Consider the following 26,639-nt stretch of genomic DNA (forward strand, 5'->3'; position numbering starts at 1 on the left):
TCAAGTAGGAAGGCAAGAGCACGATGATGAATTAGAGTTTTCTGTCATGGCACATAGGCACCTAAAACAGAATCAATGAGCTGCCAAAGGAAGCAAAAATATCCAAGATAACGACAGTGTATCTGCATAATGTCTTACACAGCTGAGAGAGCAGACACTTTAAGACTTATCAAGTCCCCCTAAAAGTGAGATCCTGTAGTTCAGGGAAAACTATTGCTACTTATTAGAATTAGAAACTCAGTTGAAACAAACCTGAAATCTTTCCTCAGTTTTCTACCAGAGAAAGCTCCAGAACTTCTGCTGCTGCTGCTGTTGTTGAAATAAAGAGATCTCAGGAGCACAAGAACACTGTGGGGGTGGATACAGAGAAAGTGGCAACCACAGACACAACTTCAAGCAAGCAGGTTCAAACTTTAATGACCTGTGTAGGAAGATAAATGAGACTTCAAGGGAAAACAGCACTGCTAGCATGAGGATGTTGTTAGGTGCGGAAGGCAAGCACTCTCAGTGCTGATGAATTGGTAGCTGACAAAGAGCTACATTTTAGAATGATAATTGTGTAAATCTGTGATGCATTTTTCTTGCTAGTTTTTTTGTCTTTCATCACATCCTTTTGAATAAATCCTTAATGAATACTGTGTTCTGTTTGAAATGAGAGAAAAACCAGCAAGCACACTATTGCCACTTATCAATCATATTATTTTATCTTTCAATTATTCTTAATTTAATTGCATTATATTCACTTCTGTTTCAACTTTAAGGGCTTCTATTGCAAATACTGTATTTTTGCAGGTGGTTTAGGTTACCAGCAATTTTCAGTAAGAGCTCTTTTCCATCTTTTTTTTTCTTTTCTTTTTTTTCTGAAAGCTCTTCTCTATACCATTATTTTGTCTAATCATCAGCCTTCCTGGAAATATTAATCATTATGTCTACTAGACTTTTAGAAAAACCTGCGTCAAGTTTCTTCAAATTGCTTCTCTGTTTATTTTAGCCAGAGTCTGAATAAAATTATTTGAATAAACAGGTCTGCAGCATATCCTGAATTGCACAGTTGGGATATGAACCTGAAATCCAACATAATTCCTGGCATTATAGTAATACTATTTAGTAGAAAGAAAGAATTGTATTAAATTGTAAGTGCATGTGGAAAGGAATTCTGTACAGCTAGCTGTATCTTCCATAGTAAAATACATTTTATTATCCTTTATTTCTTATACAGAAAAGCATGAATCTAATCTGATAAGAACTATGATAGTTTTGCAGTGGCATTTTTTAACTGATCATATACTCCATCATTTGCATGTCATTTAGAACTAGTCAGCTGAAAATATGGACTTAATGACACCATGATGTGAAATTTGGTGAAATCATGTTATGCAGAAGTAGCAACAAGGTTAAGATTATAGAATATCTAGTCTTAAAAATTTAATGTCAAACACAGACTAACTACTACAGTGGTTTGTGGGAAATGGCACCACAATGACTAAACTACCGATGTCCAACTTATTCCAATTTAGGACAGAAGAGTGATCACCATTTTGAAGCTCCAGTAAGGTTTCTAAACTTTCTCATTTACCATAATTTGTTTGCAATACGTGGCATGAATCCCTTTACATAAGCCTGTTACAGATGGATGGACACCACCTTGACGAACAAGCACACATGGTCCTTACTATTTCTCTATTTCTGCATTACTGATTTTAGTTTTTCATTTAGTCCTGTATTCAGCAAAGTTCTCTGATCTAAAACTTTTTATTCTGAAGACTCATATTTATTTATATCTCCACAGGGACAGAAGGTGTTAATGAGAGCACAGTTGTAGTTCTAGGAACTCACAAAACTTACGTAATTATTTTGGCGGTTCAGGGAACACACAAGGACATTTTGAGATATCACTAGATTAATATGGCTTGGCATGGAAAGTGCTTTGACTATTGGTCTGTGTTTGTGCAAGTGGCTCGGCCTGCTCTGTACAAGGGATGAGCTGGATGAAGCTGTGGCAAGGGTACCCACACTTATTATTAGGCTTTAGCTATTGCCTGTAATTGAAAAACAACTGGCCTGATATAAGTCTCATAAAGTAACAGTTACAAAAGTGCTGGCACTAACAACTCACACACAGTATTTACTGTTTCAAATTTTACAGGTTTAGAAAACAAAAGGGTTGGTTAGCTAAAGAAAAGCAGTGTAAGAAATAGGTCAATATATTCTGAATAACAACAGCATAAAACCAGTTTAGTTGAATTACAGAATAGCTTCGTTTTGCTCATTGAGTACTACTGATTTTTTGGCATTGAAGAAGGAAAAAAAAAGAACAGATGGTGAAAGAAATAAATTAAGCTGCTGGTGATGGAATACAATATCACACTGAATTATAAAGAATGATGAACAGAAATCCCTTTAAACAGGCAATTACACTCAGTATAAGAGGTTCATACTGTTGAAGTTCTGATTATTTGGGTTTCTTTTCTAGTTATTAGAGTTTTTACTTTCAATACAAGCTCCAGTATGAATTCAAAACAGAAATTCAAGGCAATGTAGAAGAGATGCAAAGATGCCCTTTTCATTGTGTTCAACCATAGGCCAGAGCTTCTAGTAATGTTCTAAAATGTACACTATTGTAAAGAACAATAAAAAAAACTTTACACTTTTCCTTCTCAATAGTCCTTGTTCTTTTTTGCAAATTTGAAGGAGTGTGTGCCAGTGTATTATTGATCTTGACTACATTTTACAAATCTTCCAGTATTAATGAAAAAATATTCTCTCCTTTCAAGATCTTGCATTATTTATATTTAACAATAAACCTAAATTATAACAATAAAACTAAATTTAACTATAAACCTAAATTTACTTTCAGAAGCAAAATGACAAAGTCAAACTGCCTGCAATTCTCCTAATTTTTGGTAGAGAAGCAGGATTTCTCAGATCTTCAGTGATAACACTTCCCTTTTTTAATGTGACCTAATCAGCATTTGGGTCACAGGCACATTATCAAATGTAGTGGACAGGTTTAATTTTCACATAATGCAAATTATCTTGCCTCACAATACTCTCTGTAACTTAATGTTCCTCCAAGCCACAACACTATGTGGCAAACAGAAGTCTAATATCAGTGCAATTACCTCAAGAGAATTATAAGTCTGTCCTAAGTTATTGAACATAAATCCCCTTTAATGTCCATGGTTATCATTCATTAATAGTAATAATAATAATACTACTACTTTTCATCCTTCAGCCTCCAGACATGGTTCAAAGATGATTTGGTAGCACTAGTTCCATTTAGCAGTTGAAGCATGAAGCAATTTAATTTGATTTTGAAGGTACATGTCATGACAGGGGACTAAGCTGCTCTTACTGAAAACTGTTCTGAAGCCTTGCACCCCACTTCTGTGGGACTGCTGCTTTAACTCCTTGGAAAAGTCACTTTGTCAAGCCCATACTCTCCATTTGTACTTGTTTTTTATAGAGATATGGAGAAGAAATGTCTGGATTCACTTTATTATGGATTTTTAAATCCATGGGCCCATGTATCCAAGGCTTACACTACCCACTTCTACTTAATTTGATTATTTCAATACCCATTTAGAGGAACCATATTCACATATACACGAATATTTTAGGCCTATGTCTCTTATGACAGAGCACCAGTTCCCTATCCTGCTGCTTGCTGCATCTCCTCATGCCTCACGGGGATGGGATGACCAATGTCTGTCAACAGGTATTGCTAGCCCTGACCATTAGTCACCACTTGCTTCATCAGACCCTGCCAATAGATACTGTCTGTATAACTGGAATAATTCCAAAACTCCGGGCCTAGTATGCCTGTTTAGACAGAATATTTGCTCTATAGCTAAGCCCTAGACACAGCTGCTTATTCTTGAACAATTTGTATGTCAAAAGCTTACTGACAACTGCATTAGACATCTTAGGAAGCTCAGAGGTGATCTTTGAGTACATTTTGTGGACGTACCAAATGGAGCTGGCATAATACCATGCATTTCTTGGGAGTTTTGTCATCACGTAGAATAGTAACCTCTGGCTTACTGAGTATTGCAATGTACCTGTATATGTTTCCTAAAAAGCATAACAGACTAACATCTAGGATCATTTTCTACTACTCATGCAACAAAATATGCTGTTCACTGCATATTCAGGATCTTAACAGTGGCTTGAGTGGATCCTATATCAAACTGCTTTGACAGATCACTGTAATATGCAGGTTTCTTCTTGGCAGCCTTGCCTGTAATCCCTGTGACCTTCATACTCATCACATTTGTCCAGCAAACAAGCAAATAACCACAAATCCGTAACAGTCACCCATGCTGGGAAGCTCCTCCAAGAAAGGTGCATGATTAAATAGGTGACATTTTGGTTATGCAGTGTAAACACTTTTAACTTCAGTTCATGCCTGGATCCCTGCCTCCTGATTGACCAAATATGAATTTGAGCCAAACCTACAATGGAAATAGAAAGAGCCACCCACATTCTGAGGAAAAAAATGTGGTAAACTCATGGGGGTCAGCAGCAGCAGGAGAAAACAAACATCTGCTTGTATGACATAATTACAACTTGAGGAGTAGGTGACCACTGTTACAAACAATTAAGAAAACTCTGCACTGAATAAGCTTTGCAAAACCTTCAGTCCTTGAGTTAAAAAGCATCCCATATCTGAGTTTTCAGACAATTAGATATAAAAATCTGTTTGCTCACATCACTTTTAGACTCTTCAGTGTACTGTGCACCATCCTTGGCAAGTATTGGACAGCATTAGTATCTTGCCAGATCCCTCTGATAAAGACACCAAGATGATCTCATCTGAAAAATTCTTACTTGAAATGCAAATAGAATCTCATGGCATGAGAGATAAGCACCCCTCTGATCCAGTAAAGTGAAAAATATCAGAAAACTGATATGGCCTGCTTCAGTACAGTGGAAACGACTATGCTAAGTAAAAGAAACCACTACATAAGAAAAAAAGATTGGGTAATAGGTTTCCATGTAAAAAAATTTTGGCTTTGGTTTCTGGCAAAATTTTCAAGGGTTTTTTTTTTTTTCAGATTTTCTTCTCTCTAGTATCCAGGAGATATTATAATGATGTACTTGCAATATTTTTCTCTTACCTTATAATACAAATATTAGAATATACACATGCATATATGCCTAGAAAGTACGGAGACTACCTTGACATCTGATTAAAAGTGACCTATGAACTATGGACGTGATTTAAAAAATGTATAGCGTGGGGCAGAGATGGGAAGAACACAACTTTTAAAGGATGAATGAGCAATAGTATTTTGATTTGACTTGTCTCTTTTAAAAGACAGTACTTTCAAAGGTGTTAAACATCCAACACTTCTGCTGACTAGCTACCTTTGAAAAACCAAGGTTCAGAGCGGCTTTAGAAATATCAAAGAGTATAGATAAAACTGAATATAATTTGAAATCAGTCAAAGAATCTAAAAATTCATTCAAATCGCTTTGTCCTGGTTTTGCTTAGAAGAACTGTAAAAAGAGCTGCAGAGGGAAAATGGCAGAATACAAAACCAAGCAAAAATTGGCAAGGAGTTGGGCACGTTCAGCTCTAAAGGAACATGGTAACTTCTTGCCTTCTTCTGTAACACAGGTTGGATCATTATGGTGGCAGGGAGAAGATTAAAAGGGAAGGAGAGCTGGTACAGACATACTCTGGAACAGAACTGTGCAGGATTCAGCTCCTGTTCCTGCCTGAAATGCCCTTGTATTCTGTTGCTAGGCTTGAAATGATTCAGAGTGAATGTTGTCTTAAATGCCTTCTTTTGCTTAGATCCATAGTCACATTTGGTTTGGGAAAGCCCAATATACTGTTACTCTCTTATGATTACAAAAGAGAATTTAAAGACATTATTTGCTAAAGAAATAAATACAGAAATTCTGAGTGCTTATTTTCCTTCTTCATACCTCAGCTGCCAATCTCAGTAGCATCTGCTAAAGCTCCTTATTTTCACTCCTCTAAAATAAATCAATTAATATTTTATTTTTTCAATTTTTATCCATTCAAAACTTGGATCATACAGGACTGATGTGGTTGTGTCTTTTTCCCATGTCTCCCAAAGAGCCACAGTATGACCTTGGCATAACAGCTCATCCTACAGTGTGTATCAGTTCCCTGCCTACCTTTGCACTGTCCGGTTAAATGGACTGTCAGGTTTTCCACACAGAAACACTTTTGTATTGTACAGTGGCACCCAGTCTTCATGGAAAGATTAAATTTCTCCTGTCATGCAAATAACAGTACAAAAGTATGGCAATCAATGGAAAAATTACCAAAGCAAAATTAACATAACCTCTAAAAGGTATAACAAACACTTAGAGCATTGTTTTCCCTGAAGTCAATAAATTTTCTCTTCATACTAACCTACTTCTGCTTATAATATTATCTGTTTTGTGCTGGAGAGGTCTCCAAACTATTGCCTTGGCAACCAATAAACATTAATCCATGTGAGATTTTCCTCTTGAAATACTTTCTATATTGGAAATGTTATGTAGGAGGTAAATTTCACTGGAACTGGAAAAAGATGTGCTGATGATTTGATTCACATTTTTTCTGGATTTTGCAACAACGCAGAGTCCTGGATATTACATGAGAACAAATTCACTGTCCTTCTAATGGAATTGGCTCTGGTGGGCAGGCCTGGACCATTCATTTATCTGCCCCAGAAGACTTGCACCACCCCAAGCAGTCTAACAAAAGACACAATACAGCTTGCTTAAGGCACCAGGTAGTTCATGGAACACAGGGTCCTATGCTGCTTTATGTTACCATTCTAATTACTCACATTTAATTGCTCAGTTTCAAGGGACCAAACCAAGGGCTGCATTTAGCTGGCAAGCACCTGTACAAAAATTGGCACTTGCTTCATTTGTGTATGTTAAATCAGTTTCCATCCTGCATAGCACAATCTAGCACTGTTGATGCAGACCTTAAAAGATTTTGTCAGAAATCCTGGGCAAGCAAATAATATCGCACCTTGGCTTCTCCCCTTGGGTAAGGCCCACTGTTGGGGTTTAGGTCACAGCAAGAACTAGTGTTGCAACACTAGCTATGACCAAAGACTGTGGCCTGGTTTATAGGTTATCAAAATCAATAGGAAGACTCATATTTAATTTAATAGGCTTCAGACTGCACCTCCGTAGAGCAATACCAAGGACTTGTATTACATCCAAAATCTCATATGGACCAAGGTAGTAGGAAGCAGGCACAACTGGTTTAAAGGCCTGATGAAAGCCCACTGATGTCTTTCCAAAAGCTCTGAACAAGTGCCACAGAAGGGAGAGGAGTAACCCAAGAGGAAGGTGACAGATTTAGGATGACTGGTGAGGCCTGCAGTGTTGCACAATGCACACCTGAAAGTTGAGTAACATGGAGAATATTTTATTCATAAGTGCAAACACTTTGGAGCATTTGTCAATGTGAAATAACACATTGCTTGGGTCTCTGAAGGCATGATGTGAACCATAATGTGTGTTATTTCAAAATAACACATAGCTTGTCACTTATTATTACTGTAATAATCTGTATTTGAACGAATCAACAATGGCAATGCGTACTTACATCAAGGAAGGAGCAACTCTAGCAAAGGAGAAATTCTGGTTTTGTATTCCTTATGGAAAATAAAGGAAACCTTTTGTAAATAAGGACCATTGTTCCAGACTTACCTCCTGAAGAAAGGTTAAACCCCTTAGAATGAGTAGATGGTTTCCTTAACATTCGAACACAACATGGGATTAACTTCTCAGAAATGTTTTCTATGCCTAGTAACACTCATATATTCATCTATGCCAGAGCCTAGGGGACTGCACAGCTTGTTTTGGAAAACAGTCATTCTTCTTGTGTGACACCTGGAAGTCCCCTGATAATCTGTACTGTTCAGGTCGACTGATATAACAAACTACACCTGAAACCACAGATAAAAATTAAAAAGAAAAAAAAAAAAGAAGAAAAAGAGGAGAAAGCACAAAGAGGTTCAGCACCAATCAGAATGAAAATTAAATTGCTTCTCCTCAGCAGCAATGTGAGACAAAGATGTCTTTTCATATTGAAATGAATGTATGTAGCAAACTTGAATAATTTTTCAGCCTTTATATCTAGAGATCTGCAGAACATGAAGATGACATGTAAGGGAGAAAAATTGAAAATGAAAATTGTCAGCTTTTGAATTTTATATGTAGTGGAATAATCACTTAAAGAATCTTTAAGACCAAGAGGAAATTATAAAAGCGACATTTTTAATTAACAATACCTTTTTTCCCTCCCTCTAAAAGGAACAGGCTTCTAGAAAAATTCACTTTTCAGTTGCAAAAGCAATGCAATCAGAAAGGTATCTTTCAAGTGGCTAAATTTCTTGGGTTTTTTAAATTAGGCTGGATATACTGTTAAGGAATTGGGTTTTTTTCAGTTGGTTGGGTTTTAATATATATTTTCTAATTGTTTTCTTACCAGAAAGCAAGAGTAAGGCTTTTTTCCTCAGATGTTTGAGCCTTGAACTAAATACTTGTGTTATTTATCAGTTGTACTACTTGTTCTGTGAAGTTCAGATAGAATCTCATTGCGCAAAACCAGTCCTTGCCTCCAAAAAACAGGCAATATGTCAATGGAAAATAAAACAAATGTGAACAAAAATAATTACAGATTGGAAGCTAAGGCACAGAGATATCATCTGTCACATAGAAAGTTTGTATAAGATCCCGGAATCGAAGATCATCTATCAATTCAGAGTTTTAGCCACAAAACCAATCTTGCTGACATTATTAACATCCTTGAAACATGAAGGCAAACACATATCTCAGCATAACAATGTCTTAAAAGCTTTGTTCTTTCAATCCAGAGCAAAAGCGCTGTTAAGCAAACTACAATGAAAAACAATGCTATTTTTTCAAATAATGTGTTAAATTCCATTAAAGAATCAAACATTTTTTAAAACGCTGTTTTTGCTTCAATAAATGTTGAGGACTATGTTTTGACATTAACACATAGTTGTATGTGTCAAGATGGTTTGGAGCTTCTCAACTCACACAGGAGCTTTATGAAGCACCGTTTTTCTGGGACAACACAGTTTCATAGCAGAAGTAAGTAAAGCTGAGAAAAGCAAGGAATTTTTTTGTCTCAAGGGAAATTACAAAATTCCAACATCTGTTTTCAAATTAAGACAAACAGTCAAAATGCTAAACTTTTCACAGAGTGACAACTTAGAAAAAAATGAAATCTAGGAATGTACAACTTTTGGTTTTGATCATTTTATCTATGTTCTGCTGTGGGTGTCCAGCTTTCTTAGGCTTTTAATGGGGAAAACCAGTGCCTGTACTCCACAGCCAAGACATGACCAAGTCATACCTCCAAATCAAGAAGCCTGGAACTGCTTCTGAGTGTGTTCTGTCTTACATAGCATCCTCTGACACTAAACTTCATCTTTTACCAAGGATAAATATGCCTCATCCCTGATTTAGACCTGTTGGCTAGAATTTGAGACTGGGCTATATGTTTTATGCTGTCCTGCTATCATACAAGTCTTATGCTGATTTCTGAGGTACTCTCAAAGATTTTAATGGGAGTTATGGCCCTGTGCAGGAAAGAATGGGGAAGAAAGCAGCAAAAACACATGATGCTCTTATATACCTTGCCATTACTCTGAACACACAGAGGTTAATGTCAGATGAATACGTTACGTGCCTTAGATCAGCAGAACGATCCAAGATAAGTTTTCATTTGGATAGAAGGGGTGGAAAAATTTGATTAAACGGAAACTTTCTTTTTCATTGACAATTCATTTTGATGGAAAACGCCTGCCTAATCCTTGTAATACACTACCAGACAGTCCCATAAGACAAATACTCTGTTTATGCATGACTTAGAGAGAATGATCATCAGCCAGGTTGCTTCAGTGCTTTGCCATCATAGCTCAGTTCTGTCTTACTTGCCAGCTCAAACCTGGGGTGCCAGTTGTGGTGAGCAGTGCAAACTGGTCAGACACTCATTTCACACACACCACAGATCAATTCCAGTATGACAGTGCTTTTTCATTTACCGCGTATGTTGAACTGCATTTGACCTGGTGGTGAAAGGTTTCATTTACCATTACAGTCACTTCAGCTGTGCAGTTCCCAGTCTGTACACTGATTTATGGATGGATGGATTTGCATATGGCAAACATCCACACAGCTTTATAAGTTTTCATTTATGCCAATAAATGTAAGGTCAGGCCTATGATACTAGTATGAGTAATGTTTTTATTAGAAATAGCTCTGGTTGGGGTTTTTGTTGTTGTTTGTTTTGTTTTTTTGTTTTGTACTCATTTTTTTAAAATGCACATAAGGATAAAATACCATTCCATTTCCAGTTTAAGACATAGGGACACTGCTAAAATATCCAAACCTTTATTTATTCTTATTATTTCTTCTTCGTTTCTCATTTCTCTCTTACAACTGCTCCTTAGCAGGTATATATAGGGATCATTTTGTCCCCAGGGGCAGGACAGAGCACAAATTCTGACACTGATGGAAAAATCTCCAGATTGATCTTGGAGATGAGAACATAAGAACAGCAATATCCAGCCAGAACAAAAACCAGTCTAATGCAGTGACCACTACTGACCAGCCATGGGTGATTAAGGAAAGAACATAAGAATAGGAGAAGACTTAGCTCCTGACAGGTCTTGTGGCACAGCTGAAGAAAACTGTGCTAGGTTTTTTGGGTGGGTTTCTTGTGTTGGGTTGGTTTTGGCTTTTTTGCTAGGTTTTTTTTTAACTAGCATTGAGCTCCTTCACATCTGGCCTAGTTAAGTGACTACTACAGAAGGCTCATGTTTGGCTAGTTTCAATACCAGCACTGCTAACACCCTGTACAACGTCCTGGTTTTCAGAAAGTTTTACGGTAAGCAAGCTGTCATTCTCTCTACAACATACACGTGTATCTTCAATTAATGTTAACACTGTCTTGATGAAACATCATGACAAATATTCATTCATTCTTTGTTTCCTGGTATGAGCAAAGGAGAAAAGATCCACCTCCCACCTACACTCTGTAACAGATTTAGGAATGCAAGACCTTTCATGCTTAAATCATCTACTGTGCAATGCAAACGTTTATAGTCATTGAAATACAAAACACATCATTCATTAATTTGAATCTTTGAATTAGATATTTACATTGAGGAACAGCTAAAAATAACTTGCAGCAGGGTGTGGTGTAATTTTGTACTGTTTATGGGTCTGGTCCAAGTATGGGTGTGTAAATAGCTTCATATTTGTATACATTATGTAGGTAAATGCATGCATGCACCTAAGGATACTTTTAAAATTCAGAGAGTTTGGGAAGTCTCTTCCCTCAGCTTAGCTTCACAAGAGGCATAGACTGAGCTTAGTCAGACCCAAAAATCCTTTTGAAAGAGCAGTTGGATGGGTGAGATCTTCTGGTCTCAGCAGGACAAAGCAGAGGAAGGAGTTTCCCATTTTGCATTTGCACTCCATGTACCCTGCTACTTGCTAGCAATATTTTATACAAATGTCTGGTTTCCTTTATTTCTCTCTTGAACGGGTGCAGACACTTTCTTTCTGTAAGTGGCCTTCTTTATATATGAATATTTTGTGTATATGTTAATATATAATGCAATTTCTACCTTTCAACATCATCTTTGGCCAGCACTAGAGAAGTGTTAAGATACCTCTGTTCCAAGACATCACAGATCTGTTTACTAATGAGTTACTTTGTGAGCTGTTCTCTGATTGCTAACACAGTTTAAGTAACAGCTCAAATTAATTAAATTGATGCCTCTTACAGACTAGTGAAGGACTTCACAGCCAACTGCACCAGAAATCAGAAGTAGTGCAAATGTGTTTCATATTGGATTTTATGCCACAAATGGTTTCTGCTCCTATTTTTAATAGAAAACATTCTTTATGCTTCTTTCTTTAAATGTGTACCTATCATAAAATGTGAAAATTTTTATTGCCCTACCACCCTTTACTGCATTTGAGACTTTCTGCATTTTCTTAGCATGTGACATAGGCCACAATAAATTTTAGGATAATAGAAGTGTCTGCACAAGTGGCTACATGTGATTGGCTGCAATTTGAGATTCCTCTTGCTGTTTTGCAAAGAGCACTGAGAGCCCATCAACAAGATGTCTGGGGGCGAGGGAGCACATGGCCCCGTGCTCGCTGTCCCGCTTTGTCAGACTGATGTTTGAAAAGGAGCAGGGATTCCTTGCTTTCCTGCTAACCTTAGCAGCTATTTGGAGTGGCAGGAAAGGAGATCTGCAGTCTCCTGCTGTGAGGAGATCTCCTGGGCCCTCTGCAATGAGCTCATGTGAGAAGCAGGCAGTAGCAGCTTTCACTCAAAGTGCCTGAAGCCACAGCTACAGCACGTAAGTAATACTCCAGTAACGGATAAAAGTTTCTACAGTGCTGTGCCCTTTTTTGATAGATATGGGAATGATTATTGAAACAGAACAACTGCATTATGGAAACCCTATTCCAGCATTGCACTACTACATATCTAAGGTTACTGTGCTTGAATCAGTGGAACCACTTCAAGGCTGATATGTGTCTAATGTGTGCTCTGTGTTACCTTCACACAGATGGACTTCTGCACAGAAGGTTTTAATGGAAAGACTTTTAACAGGGAAAATGGCAAAGGCTTGGATAAGACATGACATTCCTTTGCTCAAAAACTCAGTTTAAAACCTGCCTGGGCATTCAAAAAAATCTGATCAAATTTCATATTGATATGCATCCTTAAAAGGCCTCAAAGATCTACCAGAATGAGTGAAGGTCTTTTGCAGTGACTTCAGCTGACGTTGTATCCTACTGAAGATCCAATGAACCACAGCAAAGCAGTGAATGCTCTTGTAGTATTTTAAAGCACAGCAGACCCGTGGGATAAGCAGGATCAAGAAAGATTGGTACTGAATGAAAACCTTCATTTGGGAAAAGAATGATATTTTGAACTGGTTTTGTCTCATTTCTTCCCATTATCTGGAAAAGCTCAGCAACTTCAAGTGATCTTAACAACTGCTTAGCTTTGTTGCTTTATTTTTCCATAAGTGAAGAAAAACTTGTATAACCTCCCAGAAGGGCACTTCGTGCTGCAAGTGTCATGTACATTGAAATCAATGGGACTACTCATGTGAGTATGAGTTTGTAAGATACATCCTTTTTTTTTACATTTTTAATCTCCTGGTAAATACTGAGAAAATTCACATTTCATTACATGAATATTAGTGTGGTTGAGCAAATCCCAGAGACTTTGAATAACTGCCCTTTATAAATTCAGTGAGTGAAATTGCATTTAACTTAGTGAGTTATTTTCAGCACAATGTAACCAGATCAAATTAGTGTGCAGAAGTTTTTTGAGAAAGCAAATGTCTACTGTAAATGATTACAAGGGTGACACAGGCTATTTACCAAATTATGGAGCTCGAATGAAACACATAGTGGTATTTCAAGGTAAGTAGATGGAAACTAGAAACACAGTATCAAGGAAAATCATACTGGTAAACTACAGCAACAGTCCAATGTTATCTTGTCATTAAGGGGTAGGTACATAATTCACTTCACCTTTGGAGGTGAACTTTACTTTGGAAACATTTTCTAATCCTCGTGCTGGCCTAATCACAGTTTTTGGAGCTGTTTCAGGCATAAATGGCTTAGTAAATCTTTCTCTCTCCATATATACACATGCCAATTCTATCTAAGCAGACACGAGGTACAATAAAACATGTCGAAAATCGCCTGGCTCAGAGCCTATTAAGGTCTCTATTTTACTCTGCATTCCTCATTTTTCTACTGTTTACTCTCACTTGTTCGTTCACCTTTTTGGATGCATGAAGAACTATACCTTTTGAAGGATACATTTAGTTTGAAACTAAAACATTCACCCATTCTACACAGTTAAGCATGTACTGCAGTACAACAGCAGAGCAGAATAGTGAAATGCCAAGCAGTCTGTAGGGAAGATTAAAGTAATGATTATTTTGGGTGCCTCCAGGGTCAGATACCACACAAGTCAGAATAATACTCAAATCCTTTACATTTCTTCCACTTATCTGCCAGACTTTCAATGAAGCCCTACATCCGCTTACTGCTTAGATCTTGTGCTTTTTTTTTTCTTTTTTTTTTTTTCAGGGTGTATGGGGAGGAAAGTGGCTTTTTTAGTTTATCTGTTTTAAAATATTAAAAGAAGCAGAAAATGTATAGAAGGAGGGGACCTGATATTGCTTTTTAAGATTCATTTTTCCCCAAGTGGTCATTATTGTAGCAGATCTATTTAAGGCATGGGAGTTTCCATACCTGTCAATAGGTTAAAGTTTTATGGTGCTGCTTTTGAAATGCAATGATCTTTGCCAGGAGCTAGCTAGGGAATTATTTACATATCTCCCTTCCTACCTCAGCTGACCATTCACATGCAAATAGGAGCTTTGACAGCTTCTCCGCACATTTATGAAACCCAATGATCTGTCCATTTTTCAATGCAGAATGAAAGATTTGACAATGCCTTAGAATAAAGCCCTGCCAGACTCTAGATTATTTTCTTACTCTGCAATAGTGAATATGGAGAAAAAATAAGATAAATAAATCCAACTTTCTTGGAATGAAAAATTTTAAGAGCACAGTGAATGCACTTTGGCCACAAAATAAGTATTGAATTCTTAGAGGACAGTAGTTTTACAAACTAGTTCAAAGGCAGAGCTGACTTAAGCTTGGTCACTCAGAACCTAACAAAGTAGCTCAGCCAAAAAAACCCTGATTTTCAGACTAGGTTCAAATCATTGCATGGCAGACACTCCATGATATGAGGGGAGGAAAATGAAAAGCTGACACTTAAGCGGACTCTGCCTGTTAAACCCCAAGTTTGAAGAAACTTGCCTTGTACTACTGAGCCCTTGCCCTTTGCTCACTCCAAAGTGAGTCCCAGAGCAGATCACCTCTGCACAGAACAGGTCCATGGTCTGGCCCTGAATATGCAAGCAATTACCCCTGAAACACTGGTCTATGACAGACCCAACTAAGTGGTTCAGCTCAGGACAATGTGTCTTCATGGTGATTATCAAAAATTGTTGCTATTCTACCCACTCACCTTATTATTTTAAAGGAAAACTTGTCTTAAGGCTTAAAATCTCCTTTTTTGGTGTGGTTTCAATGTACTATAGCCAGAAAGAAGTACACATTTCCCAGTGTAAAAAGCTGCATTTCACCTCTCCTCATGTAATTTACATACATTGATCACTTCCACATGTCTGGCATAAGGTAAAATAGTTTCTATGCATAGTAATGGGGGTCAACCTTCAGTGAAACAACGTTCAGTGTTGGTCATATTCCTACATGCTGATAAAAAGTTTTTTAAGAGAATGGCATTTATGAAAAATGTCCTTTGAAAAGCTGTTTGTGGTCTCAGCTGTGGAAATTGTGTTCAAAAACTAAGAGTTGCATTGCTTGGTCTTGTCCTCAATCCCTTTGGTACAATGTCAATTAACAGTATCAGCGGTCCAATTCCTTTCTCACATGCATCACTGCAGTCACAGTCATTTAATAAAGTTACACTTGATTTACACCAGAATAACTGGTGATAGCGTGAAATTTCTAATATAGAATAATAATGCACATGAGACTTGATACAGTCTCTTTGAAGACAAATGTGAAAGTTTCTTTACTCCAGTAAACAGAAGCTTTTACATTGGTCTCTGTTGGTCTGTTTGCCAGCCTCAAGAATTGGACTTAGCTCTTCTAGCACCAGCAAAACTGTCAGAAAACTAGCAAGTGGTCAAGTAAGACACCAAAGCCTAACAAGTCAAACCACAAACTTGTGCCTGACGTTCAAAGGTAGACCAAAATCATACAGAATTTTGTATTTGCTCTCTATTTCTTAATTAATTGCATGAAAACTGGTACTTTATTATGAAAAATAATGTGATTCAAAACAACCATTACATCATGTAAGTGGCATGAGGAAGTATAAAAGCAAAGAAAAAAAATTCCCCCAGTTAATTCATTAAAGGTAATATTTAAATGTTGCATTTAAGGCATGTGGAATATACAACCAACCAATTTTATTTTCACACAGGCCAGGCTGATAAGGGGAACAGGTGCTTTCTTACTTATTTTAGGAATGAGGATGTGAATCTAACAGAGATGCAGAATTCCACTTCTGAAGTTATTACAGCAGTTACTCCTCACTCTTAGGTTTGAACCAGGGCTGTCAAGCAACAGTGAGTGAGTCACAAATGATAGGCAATTTTATCTGACTGAACTGATTACTAAGTACTTCCCAAGTGGCTAAGAAAGGGTGCCCTCATCCTGGAGAAGGTTGGGAAGCATTTGGGGTATGGAAAGTCAGAAAAAGGACTGCGTGCAGGAAGAAACAGAAGTTTTGTGTCTAGAATCTGTTGGGAAGGAAAACAGATAGGGGCAGAGGAATATTAAACACCAGTGGCCTCGTAAGGTATATTCAGACTGGGTGGAAAGGGGAGGAAGTGCCCAAAGTGAGGTTCTTAGTTTTGTCATTTTTTATCTTCCTCTTAATTTTAAAATAAGTTTATCAGGTAAAAAAGAAAATCCTTTAATTGCTTAATCATTAAGTGACTTGAAAATCACTTAAACTCAGAGAAATTGGCCAGGGTCTTGCAAGCACTCACATACCTTTGGTAGACAGTATTGCAATGACTAAACTTAAAGGTTCTTCTTTTCCAGAGTCATCTGTAATTACCTTCACAGTGTATTTAGTGTGAAATAGAGGCAGATACTCAAAAAAATACTGTGAAGTGTTCCTGTATAGAACTGTCTGGAATAGCCAAATCAAATTAAATTAGATAGGCTTTCTGTATAATAGGCATATGTTTCATGTCACAGGCATACACAGCTGTGAATATAATAATTATAATCACTTTAAAGTACCTGGGAGGCTTTTGTATGTTGATCAAAAATAAGTTCTGATTGAACCTTGAATACACACATTAACGGGATTATTCTGAGTAGGATACAGCTCTGAATAAGCATGGCAAGTCTCTGACCTCGAGCAATTCCTCATGAGATCATTTAATACCACTTTATAGGTGAAGAAGCTGACACAGAAGAGCCAAAGAGCTAACAGGATTTCACATTTATGGTATTTTCTTTGATGCCCATTACAGTACAAACCTCCTGTGTACCATCAGCTGTGGTGCTGGGCTTCTGTTAACCTCCAACCTCCATTTGTAGGTGAGAATAACAAAACTTTCCCAATTTGTGTGACTCTGGTCCAGTAAAGACTGTGAGTTTCAGTGGGGGTTAAAATAATGATGAAAGACACAAAATTGTAAGGCTGCAGAGAAAAACAAAATTTTCAACATATATTATTGTATTTCAGAACACCTCTTTAAAAAGAGCTATGAGGAATTTTCTCTCAAATTCAACAAATTTCTAAATCTTTTCACTTGAGATGAAATCTTGCTTGCCTATTTGTTGAAAGTCAGTTTTTATGGCTAGAGTATAAACGACTGAAGACACATATTTAGCACAACAAGATGAATGGACGTTTACCATACTGATAACCGCACAGCTAACATCCTGCAAATACTGCTTCACTAATGTTTTGGGCATTTTGGATAAATGGCAACAAGAGTTCTTTCAAAATGTTATCACACCCTCCTGTACATCTGAATATCCACTTGGTCTTGGTGGGTGGACTCTAACACATCTTAGAAGAGAAGCAATTTAGAAATGAAGTTATTTACTAACTATGCAATTTTCAAATAGCTCAGGAATACATTTACATTGTTGTCTGCAAGGCTGTCAGAGCAACAGGTTTTGATGCAGCCATTCACCTGCTGCAGTAGAAGGGAATATGAGGAAAAAAGCCATCAGGAAGATAAAGTTATTGGGGTTTTTTTCCCCAGATCCCCAGACATAATTTCTGCTGTCCCTCCTATCACTCAACAGGAACTAGCATTTACAACATGGGCCTATCAGAATGGAAACCTTCTACAGGACCTAGTGTGATGGAGATGAAACCAAGTTGGCGTGCAGATACAGCAGAGCAATACTCAACATCACTCTTGCAGCCCTTGTGTTTTGAAAAAAAAAGACCTTCATCAGGAGTCAGAACCATTTCAGACTATATGCTCATAAAGAATTAGTAATGTTGCACTGTGAAATCTGTGAAGGAAGTAAAAGTAATATTAACACTTTGAAATCTCCACTTCATCTAAAGAAACCTTACTCTGTGCCTTGGCCAGACACGGGATCTGCGTCTAGCAAAGGACAGCTACTGCTATTCCAGTGTCAGCTCGTGATGAAAGTTGTACCTTGCACTCTCTCCAGCTCTTTTGGATGTTTCTGAGCTGTATTTATTGTCCGTTGCCTCTAGAAAAGGCCACCAACCCCTCCTCCTTGAAAGGCAGCTCTAAATCCTTTAAATTATCTCACAGAGCTTTTTTGTGTCCTTTTCTCACACAAGGCTGGAATTTCAAAAGGAGCCAAGAGGGGCTGTCAGAACCAACATGAGCTTTGCTTCATTAGAGTGGAGAGTAAAGGAGAGCTTTCTTTTTCCTCCTTCCACAAGTTAGATGAAAGCAAATAACTACTTCATTCCTCAGATTGTTCCCTGCAAGATCCCACTTTGCACGAAAATATTTATAAGATATGAGAATTTTATTTGACTGCACACTTCTAGTTTCTGCAACATCCAGCTGGAGAGATAAGCAGGCAGCCCAACAAATGTCAAACAACTTTAAAACATTAAAGGAATGGCAAAAACTTCTGACTTTACAGCATTTGGCCATCAAACAGCAAAGGATGATTACTAGATGTGACACAAAGTAGACTAGTGCTCACACATTTGAGGGATTGCTGTAGATCTATCTAGCTCAAGGGGAATCTGTAATTCCCAAAGTGAGAAAAGAATCCCCCAAACTGCAAGTCTATTTAGAATTTTTAGAAATTAACCTATATGACGTTTCATTCTGCTCTCACTATTGAAATAGTTCAGCTGAAAAAGGAGAATCAGGGTCAAGGCACCTGTCGTCTGAGTTGCATATATGCATATGTATTTTTATTTGCAAACTAGGCCATATGAAATTGAGCCTTGAGTACGTTTTTTCTTTTAAAGTGTAAAAACATTCAGAGAGTAACAGAGCTGGTCAGGGGACAGCTTATTGAAAGCTTCGAATGATTAAGTTATTAAATTAGTAAAGCTCTGCAGCCCCAGACAGTCACTTCCAGAATGTGTCACTGGATTTGGGATGAGCTTATTACGGAGGAGAGAGATGGGAAATGTGAGATGTAAGTGAAGTAATTGTTTTAAGAATCTGAAGAATTCAGTGATCCTCTATATTACTTGCTGTGACTGAAAGTTTGATGCAAATTTAAGAGTCACAGGTGATCTCAAGATCACAGATACTGAGGGCATACATAAGTTTAATCAGTTGGATTTTTATACAACTTTAAATACTTATTTAGGGAGAGAGAGTTTCCTAAATTAGGATGCTTGGAGATCAGAATACAGCCTAGATTCTTCCATAGCATTTAATTGGTACCTCCTTTTGATACCTTCCCAGAAAAAAAGAAACTAAATGTATGAACAAGGAGCTTAATTCCTTTTACAGTCACTGAAAAGCGATGAGCATCCTTAAAGTCTCATTCAGGCTGCCTAACCCAAGATTAACTCTCTGGAGGTACCTCTCCTTCCATTGACAGTGAAAAGAGCCTAATGTGGCTGACTGTGTCAGTCAAAAAGGAAGAGAAAGACACCACAGAGAACCTCCTGTGGTGCAGGAGAAAGGCTACAGCGCTCTTAAGATTTGTGATGCTCTCAACAGCTGTGGCCATCCTTTTCTCTCTTGTACATGGGGGCACTGTCCCACTTGAAAAAAGATAGGAAATGTCAAGTAAATCTAACTATCCCTACAGTTATTCTCACCATCCACAGCTGTTACTGGAAGAGAGCAGCTAACCTATATGAAGGCTGTATGTGGGAGGACCGTGAACTTGCAGACATTCCTGAAGGCAGCTTTAATCCTGCAAGGGAAGGAATTCGCTGAATCGCCCACCAGCACCAGCACAACACACCACCAGCAGCAACTTTCACATGTAACCTTAATTAACAAGAGCACCAGGACAAGCTACAAAACTTCTATATAAAATTTTGACACAGACCTGCCAAGGTCCACCCCACACATTTGCTTAAAAATAAGCGTGTGGGAGCCTGAAGATAATTTTACCCTTTTTAGCTTTCAAACAACTGGAAAATGTCACAACCATTGACACCACTTAGAAGGATTTGTTTTCTTCTCAGACACTTAGGCACTGCCTCAGGTGAAGATATGATTTTGCTTCAGATTGAACTAGGGTCAAGTCAGGCTCCAGCTGACGTAGAAAATGTTCAAAATATTGGAGCAACTTTATATTGCTCATGCAAAGTTCCAGGTATACATGTGAGAGAAAAAGCCTGTGAGCCAGAGGAAGTAAGTAAAAAAGATATCTCTCTAATAGCAGCTGTGGGCATTAAAGGACATATGCAGAATCAGTGATTAGGCAACCCAAAACCATATTAAAAGGATCAAAGCATAGCAATGCATTAAGTAAAAACTGAAAAACACTTTCAAGCAAAAAGAATGAGTGAAAAACACAAATCATTTAGTGGTTTCTTCTCAGATGGAACTTCATGTAAATGCTTTCTGTACATACAGAGGCACACACAGGAGAGATTATCATAAATAATCTATTTTCATTGTACCAACCTGCAAAGACTGGATTTCTTATTTTAGATATTGTTTTGCTAAACTTTATGGAATAAATACACACCTGAATAAGCCCTAAGCAAACAGATCGTTACTTCAGTCCTGATCAAAAAGCTTCAAGCACAGAAGTACATTTTAAGGCAGACTTTACATATCAGTAGATCTACTGAGCTTAATGAAACTCTGGATGTTTAAATTCCTCACTAGATCAGAGTTTTAAAGATGCTGTAATAAACAGTAAAAGCAAGTGCTGCACACCTTGTCCACAGCAAAAGAGTTGAGTTTCCATTGCTGCCAATACGGCACCTTCAATGAATAAATTAGTCATTTGCAACCCGTGCAGCACAAATAATTATAGAGAACTCCAGCTTCTCAGAAAAGGGAGGCTCTGTAATTCAGAAACCACTTTTTCCACTGGAATTAAATAGGAAAGTTGAAAACATTAAATGAAAATGTTAGGCTAGGTTTTCACCCTCCTTGTTCCAATTACACTGCCTGTCTCAGGCCCTAATTAGCTAGCTGAAAATTTCCCTATATAGGCAAGACTGGAGCTTAGGCACTTCCTTCATCAGCTCCCCCCTCCTGTCAGCCTGTGGGGCATGTCAGAGGCAGGCAGAGTCGTCCTACCATCTCCTCTGACAGTTCTCGGCTCTTGTGAAGACCCCAATCAACCAATGTTAGAAAGACCAACACACAGAATTTATCTGAAGGACTCATCCTTTTAGAGCACAAAAAGGGTGAAGAGGCTGTGTCTGCATCTGACATCTTCACAGCCTGAACGGTAAGGTCTAAGAACACTGGAGCTGTGCAGAAATGCCATCGGGAACGGTAGAAGTTGAAGTGTGTTACAAGCCCATGCCTAGACCGCAACATCACCAGTTTGCCTTCCTTCACAGTCTTCTTCCTAAGTCTGGGCTGCCCCTCTCTTCTTTTCAGGCACGTTTAGAGAGGCTTTTCACTCAGACAGGACTCTTACAACATAGTTTAAGCAAAAGTTTTTTTTAAGCAGATACCTTGAAATCTGAGACAAACTCTAATACTGCTCCCAACTCAGGAGAGACAGGCTCCCTTGCCAATATTTCTCTTCCCATTTCCTTCTCCCATTTTGTCCTGCTTTCCCAATATTTGTGGAGGTATTGAATTGTGAGTTATAGAGTTTGATGGAAAGAAAAAACCACAATCAAACCCACTGGCAGGTCATCAACTACAACCAGACTGGGTCAACAAACTACAAACCAGGTATCATATTTACACTAGCGTACGTACAGGTAATTCAGTGCGGTGTCATTCCTCCCTTGTCACAGCATGTTGGACTGATTGCAACGGACAGAGGTTTTGCCATTGCTTTCACTAGAGCCAGCATTTCATCCATATAAAAATCCATCCTATAAAACTGCAAACCAACTGCACATCAAAGATGGAGTATTTCTCACTATCACTGCAACTTTAAACAAAACACTTATTTTTAATATGGCTTGAATTGAAGCCAGAGAGTAATAGAGCTAAATCTGTGTGCAATGCTTTTCCAGTTACTTATTCTCAATAAATATGTATCCAATTGAGCAACAATAACAAAGGAGAACCACACATGTACTCTTACAAAACACATTTACAGCATTTAGTATTTTTCAATAGACAAACAGGATGCGACAGATGGGTTTGAGAAAGTAGGGTTCACAAGATTTATTCATGTGGAGAACAAAATCGGGGTTGCCTTAGGAAAAATCTGTAAATCAAGGAATTGTTAATGGAAACTCTCTCTTTCTTTGGGTTTATATGTTTGTATTTAAAGGTTACCGTAGCTGGCTCCATCTCTGTTTGTGCCGTTACCTCCTTATGCAGAGGACACCAAAAGAAAATAGGAAACGATAAACGATACAAGAAATCCATCTGGAGTTAGGACTGTATTTATTGTTTTAAACTTTGGACGCTCAACTTGATCACCATCTTTCTGAGAACTCTGTGTTCAATAGAAGTTTCCTGAACAGAATCTGTGACCTAGTGACACAATACAGAGACCTACAACCGACACTGAAATTGAAGCCAATGAGATTAAAAACCAAAACAAAACTAAAACAAAAACCAAAACCCAACAACAACTGCCCCCCCTACATCCTTTAAGGAAAGATTCCTTTACTTTTGACGTAGCAACAATGACATTTCTTGTTACTTTACAATAAGGACACAAAGGATACAAAAAGAGGAGCTCAGAGGTTGAAGGGCTCAAGTGAGCTTTCAGCTTTATAGCTGGTTTTACCACATCTAGGCTATGATCCAGAACTTACTGACTTCAATGAACTTTGGATCAGGCCTTTAATCTAATTCCCTTTGGCTGAAATAAGGAGATAAATTTCATCTGTGCAAAACCTTTCCAACCCATGCACTAAGATGAAAATGCTTGGAAATTTTAACATGTATGGAGTAAACCCCTGATGCTACTGAACAGGAGTTTCACCAAAGATTTTAGCTGGACAAGGTTTTCCCTAGTGCTATCCTCAAATTTCCTTCCTTTAATATACCACCAAAATCAAGGTGATATAAACCAAATAACCAGAACTCTGTTTTACAATAAACAGAAAGAACCTTTTCAGACCGCAGATGTGGCCTTAATATATGCATTTATACACTTTCCCTTCCTCTTCCTATCCCTAACATGCCCCGTAGGATGCTTCTAATCTGCTGCAAGACTGAGTGACGAGAAGCTAAGAGGAAGCAAGAATAGGAGTTCACTGAAACTTCTGTCCAGCAGCCTGGGAACTGGAAGAGCTAATACCGGACCTTTGAAAACAAGTGACCATAGGAAATCAAGGTTGGCAGGGATTTAACTCTTCATGACTCATTTTGGTAACTTTTAAAGCAAATGCCTGAGCTTTTTAACCATGTTTGACATCTAATTAGTTTAGAAAAACGAAGTTAAAATACATCCTTGCTTTTCTTTTGAAATAAAGCACTGACAATTAGCTCTAAGGTATTTGTTTAGGCAAAACCAAGCACACACGTTAAAAGAAAGCACAGACAGCCACTGAAGAGAGAAGTCACTTGGGTCATGCTTTTTACCTTGCGATTTTTGTTTCTTTTTTTTCAGTATCATGAGTTTATTTTACTCAACCACAACTCTTTACAGAGAGGCAGAATCGGTAAGTAACTGGGAACTGGTAGAGCTAATACTGGAAGTTCTCCTAATTGCTGGCAGTGTCAATAGCGATGAGTCACGTATTATCACCTAGTCATATAGCGATGAGGTATACCCTGAGAGATGCATACTAGCATGTAAGGTATTCAGTCAGTGCCTAAAAGACATATTTTCAATACCTACAGCTCTTAAGGCTGCTCCTACACAAGGTGTTAACATTGATCTGTGCATAGCATACTGTGCTGGAAGCAAAATTTGTCTGGAAAAGCACCAGCTGATAAGGCTTAGTTTTCCCTGACTGATACTGATATCCCTGGGCTTAGGGATCAGTGCAACAGCACAGGGAAGGCTCCTCCTGACCTGGCCAAGCATTTACACCGATCCTTAGCACTGAGCATGTGAGCAGTCTGATCTGATCTTTAGGGTTACACATGTTTTAAGTGAAATATGTGATTAAGTATACATATGAATCAAAGGCCAGAGTGTGAATTCCTGTAAGTCTTCAAACTTTAACCTTCTTTGAATTACCTATGCACTTTCTTTCTTTCCTAGATAGGAACTAGGGTTGCTCAGCATTCAAACTCATTTTCTTTTTACAATGATCTGCCAATTATACAAGGTTTCAATGTTCCTTTCCATTTCCTGTTTTGCTCATGTGGGATTGACTCTATATTAAACTTTGTTGTCTGGTATCTTTAACAAACTAAGATGAGACCCTTTCTCCTAGCAAGAACAGATCTGGCAAACAACCAATCATCAGAGTAGTAAAATGTTGCTAGACTGTATGTGGATACAGTGCCAGAGAGTGAAAAAAGAAAACAAAAAAAAAGAAACACAAAAAAAAAAAGAAAACCATTCTCTGTGAGATTTGGCCATCCTTTGAAATAAGTTTCTGTGAATTCGGTCAGTATGAGCAGGGGTAGCAGACTTGAGCCATCAATAAACTTTAAAAGAGTTAAAAACAATAAACAATAATTAATTAGTTGTTAAACCCCTTTACAGGATATTTTTATAGCATTTATGCTTCTACATACTAATCTGAGTTTCAGTATAATTGTAAAAGCTTGAAAGCAATTAAGAGGTTTTTAATGAGTTTTTTGACATGACATGTAGTTGTGATAGAAGCTTTATTCAGGCTCCATTATTTAAAAAAAAATCAATGTTGTGTTAAATACAAATGGCTTTTCTTATGAAAACCAAATGAACAGATTCTGAACCCCTTAAACTGTTCTTTTCATATGTATCTTTTTAAGTTTAAACACACACAAATATGCATACATGTGTTCTTTAATAAAACCCTGTACATGCATTTATTTCATACAGTACATCCAAGTTTTGCAGGTGTTTATTTTTTTTTTCATCTGGAGTGTGAAAATGACATCTGCCTTGTATCAGAGAGGACTTTTCCCCCTCATTTGCAGCACGAGAAAGATGAAAAAAATTGGAGAACATATTTCTACTGGCAAGAGATGTATTGACACTACAATGTTAACTGAGATTGACATCTATGACCAGGCATGCACACACATGTTCACTTTTTTTCCACTGTAGCAGCAGTGTGTTACTTTTCCTCCCTTCTTTCAAACCATAGCTGCTGCTCCTTCTCTGAACCTTCAATATTTTGAGAATTATGAGAAGGCAGCTCTTGAGAGAGACATGTATATGCACATAGATACATACATATAGACATACACATATCGATCTTCCTTTCAGAAATAATACTCTACAGCTCTTGCATTTTAAACTTCTTTCCCAGTTGTGCATTCCCCAGATTTGGTGAATTCTTCTGAAACTGTACTTAGAGAGGAACTATGCTGATAAAGGAAAGACTCAGCCTACTTCAGAGCCCTCCTTTCATACTGGCAGCATGATACAAAAGTTAATTACTGACAACTGCAGTGTGAGTAGCATTACACAATTTCAAACATAAACGTAATCTCACAGCTCTTTCTTCAGTAACACCTTCCCTGTGATCTCTAATGAAATACATTAGACTACGCCGAAAACTATCTCAGTTCAAATAAATTGTGCTGCATTAAACATCCACAGGCAGTATTTTCTAGTGCATAACAGTCCTTTCCTCCTTTTCTGGACTTATCTGTTCCTTTCAGTTTATAGTTTCTTGGCAAACCCACCATCTACTGCTTATGTTAGGCATCTGATTGTCAGATTTGTACAAACTGAATATTCATGACTTGAAAATTAACCACTTCATGCCTAAAAAAAAGGAAAATATAAATCTTCATCTATTCCACGCTGTTTGAAACAGATCTAGTATTGCGGCTGCATTACAAGCCCGGCACGGGAGAGATGAGCTGTGTTGGCAAACGCGTCTCATCGTCTTAAAAAGTCCGATGAAATAGCACAAGACTGAAAAATGCTCCTCCACGGATCAGCACGATCCGGAGTCCTTGTCTGCAAACGCAACTAACTCCTCTTTGTCTGTGTGTAAACTGCGTTGCACCGAGAGTAGCGCGGAGTGGCTTTTTAAGTAATTTTTTTTTAGAAATTTCCCCTGATGCCAATTTCCCCTTCGGAAGATCAGGAAAACCGGGAAGGAAGGTGGAGAGGAGGGGGAAGCGACGGGGCAAGGAGGAGAGGTTTTGAAGAAAAACCGTGAATAAGAGAGAACAACAGACTTACCTTTATAGGATAATTTGAGCCTCGGCACATTATTCTTCACATGCTGGCAGTTCACTCTTCCCGCTAGTAATACTCCCAAGGAAAGCAAGGCAATCCCCCTGAGCCAGCCCATGCTGCAG

The 26,639-nt window shown here is 37.9% G+C and overlaps 1 protein-coding gene across 1 annotated transcript in view; it reads right to left on the reverse strand.

The window, feature by feature from the left end:
- Window positions 1–26,633, reverse strand: part of SEMA3A (sema domain, immunoglobulin domain (Ig), short basic domain, secreted, (semaphorin) 3A) — a 167,004-nt gene extending 140,371 nt beyond the window's left edge. The window contains exon 1 of the mRNA XM_010179551.1: window positions 26,521–26,633. Within this exon, the coding sequence (XP_010177853.1) occupies window positions 26,521–26,632 (112 nt within the window). The 5' untranslated portion in view covers window position 26,633. The remainder of the gene's footprint in view (window positions 1–26,520) is intronic.
- Window positions 26,634–26,639: the final 6 nt, after the last annotated feature.

This window comes from Mesitornis unicolor, unplaced genomic scaffold, assembly GCF_000695765.1.
Source record: "Mesitornis unicolor isolate BGI_N332 unplaced genomic scaffold, ASM69576v1 scaffold14002, whole genome shotgun sequence".
NCBI classification, from domain to species: domain Eukaryota; kingdom Metazoa; phylum Chordata; class Aves; order Mesitornithiformes; family Mesitornithidae; genus Mesitornis; species Mesitornis unicolor.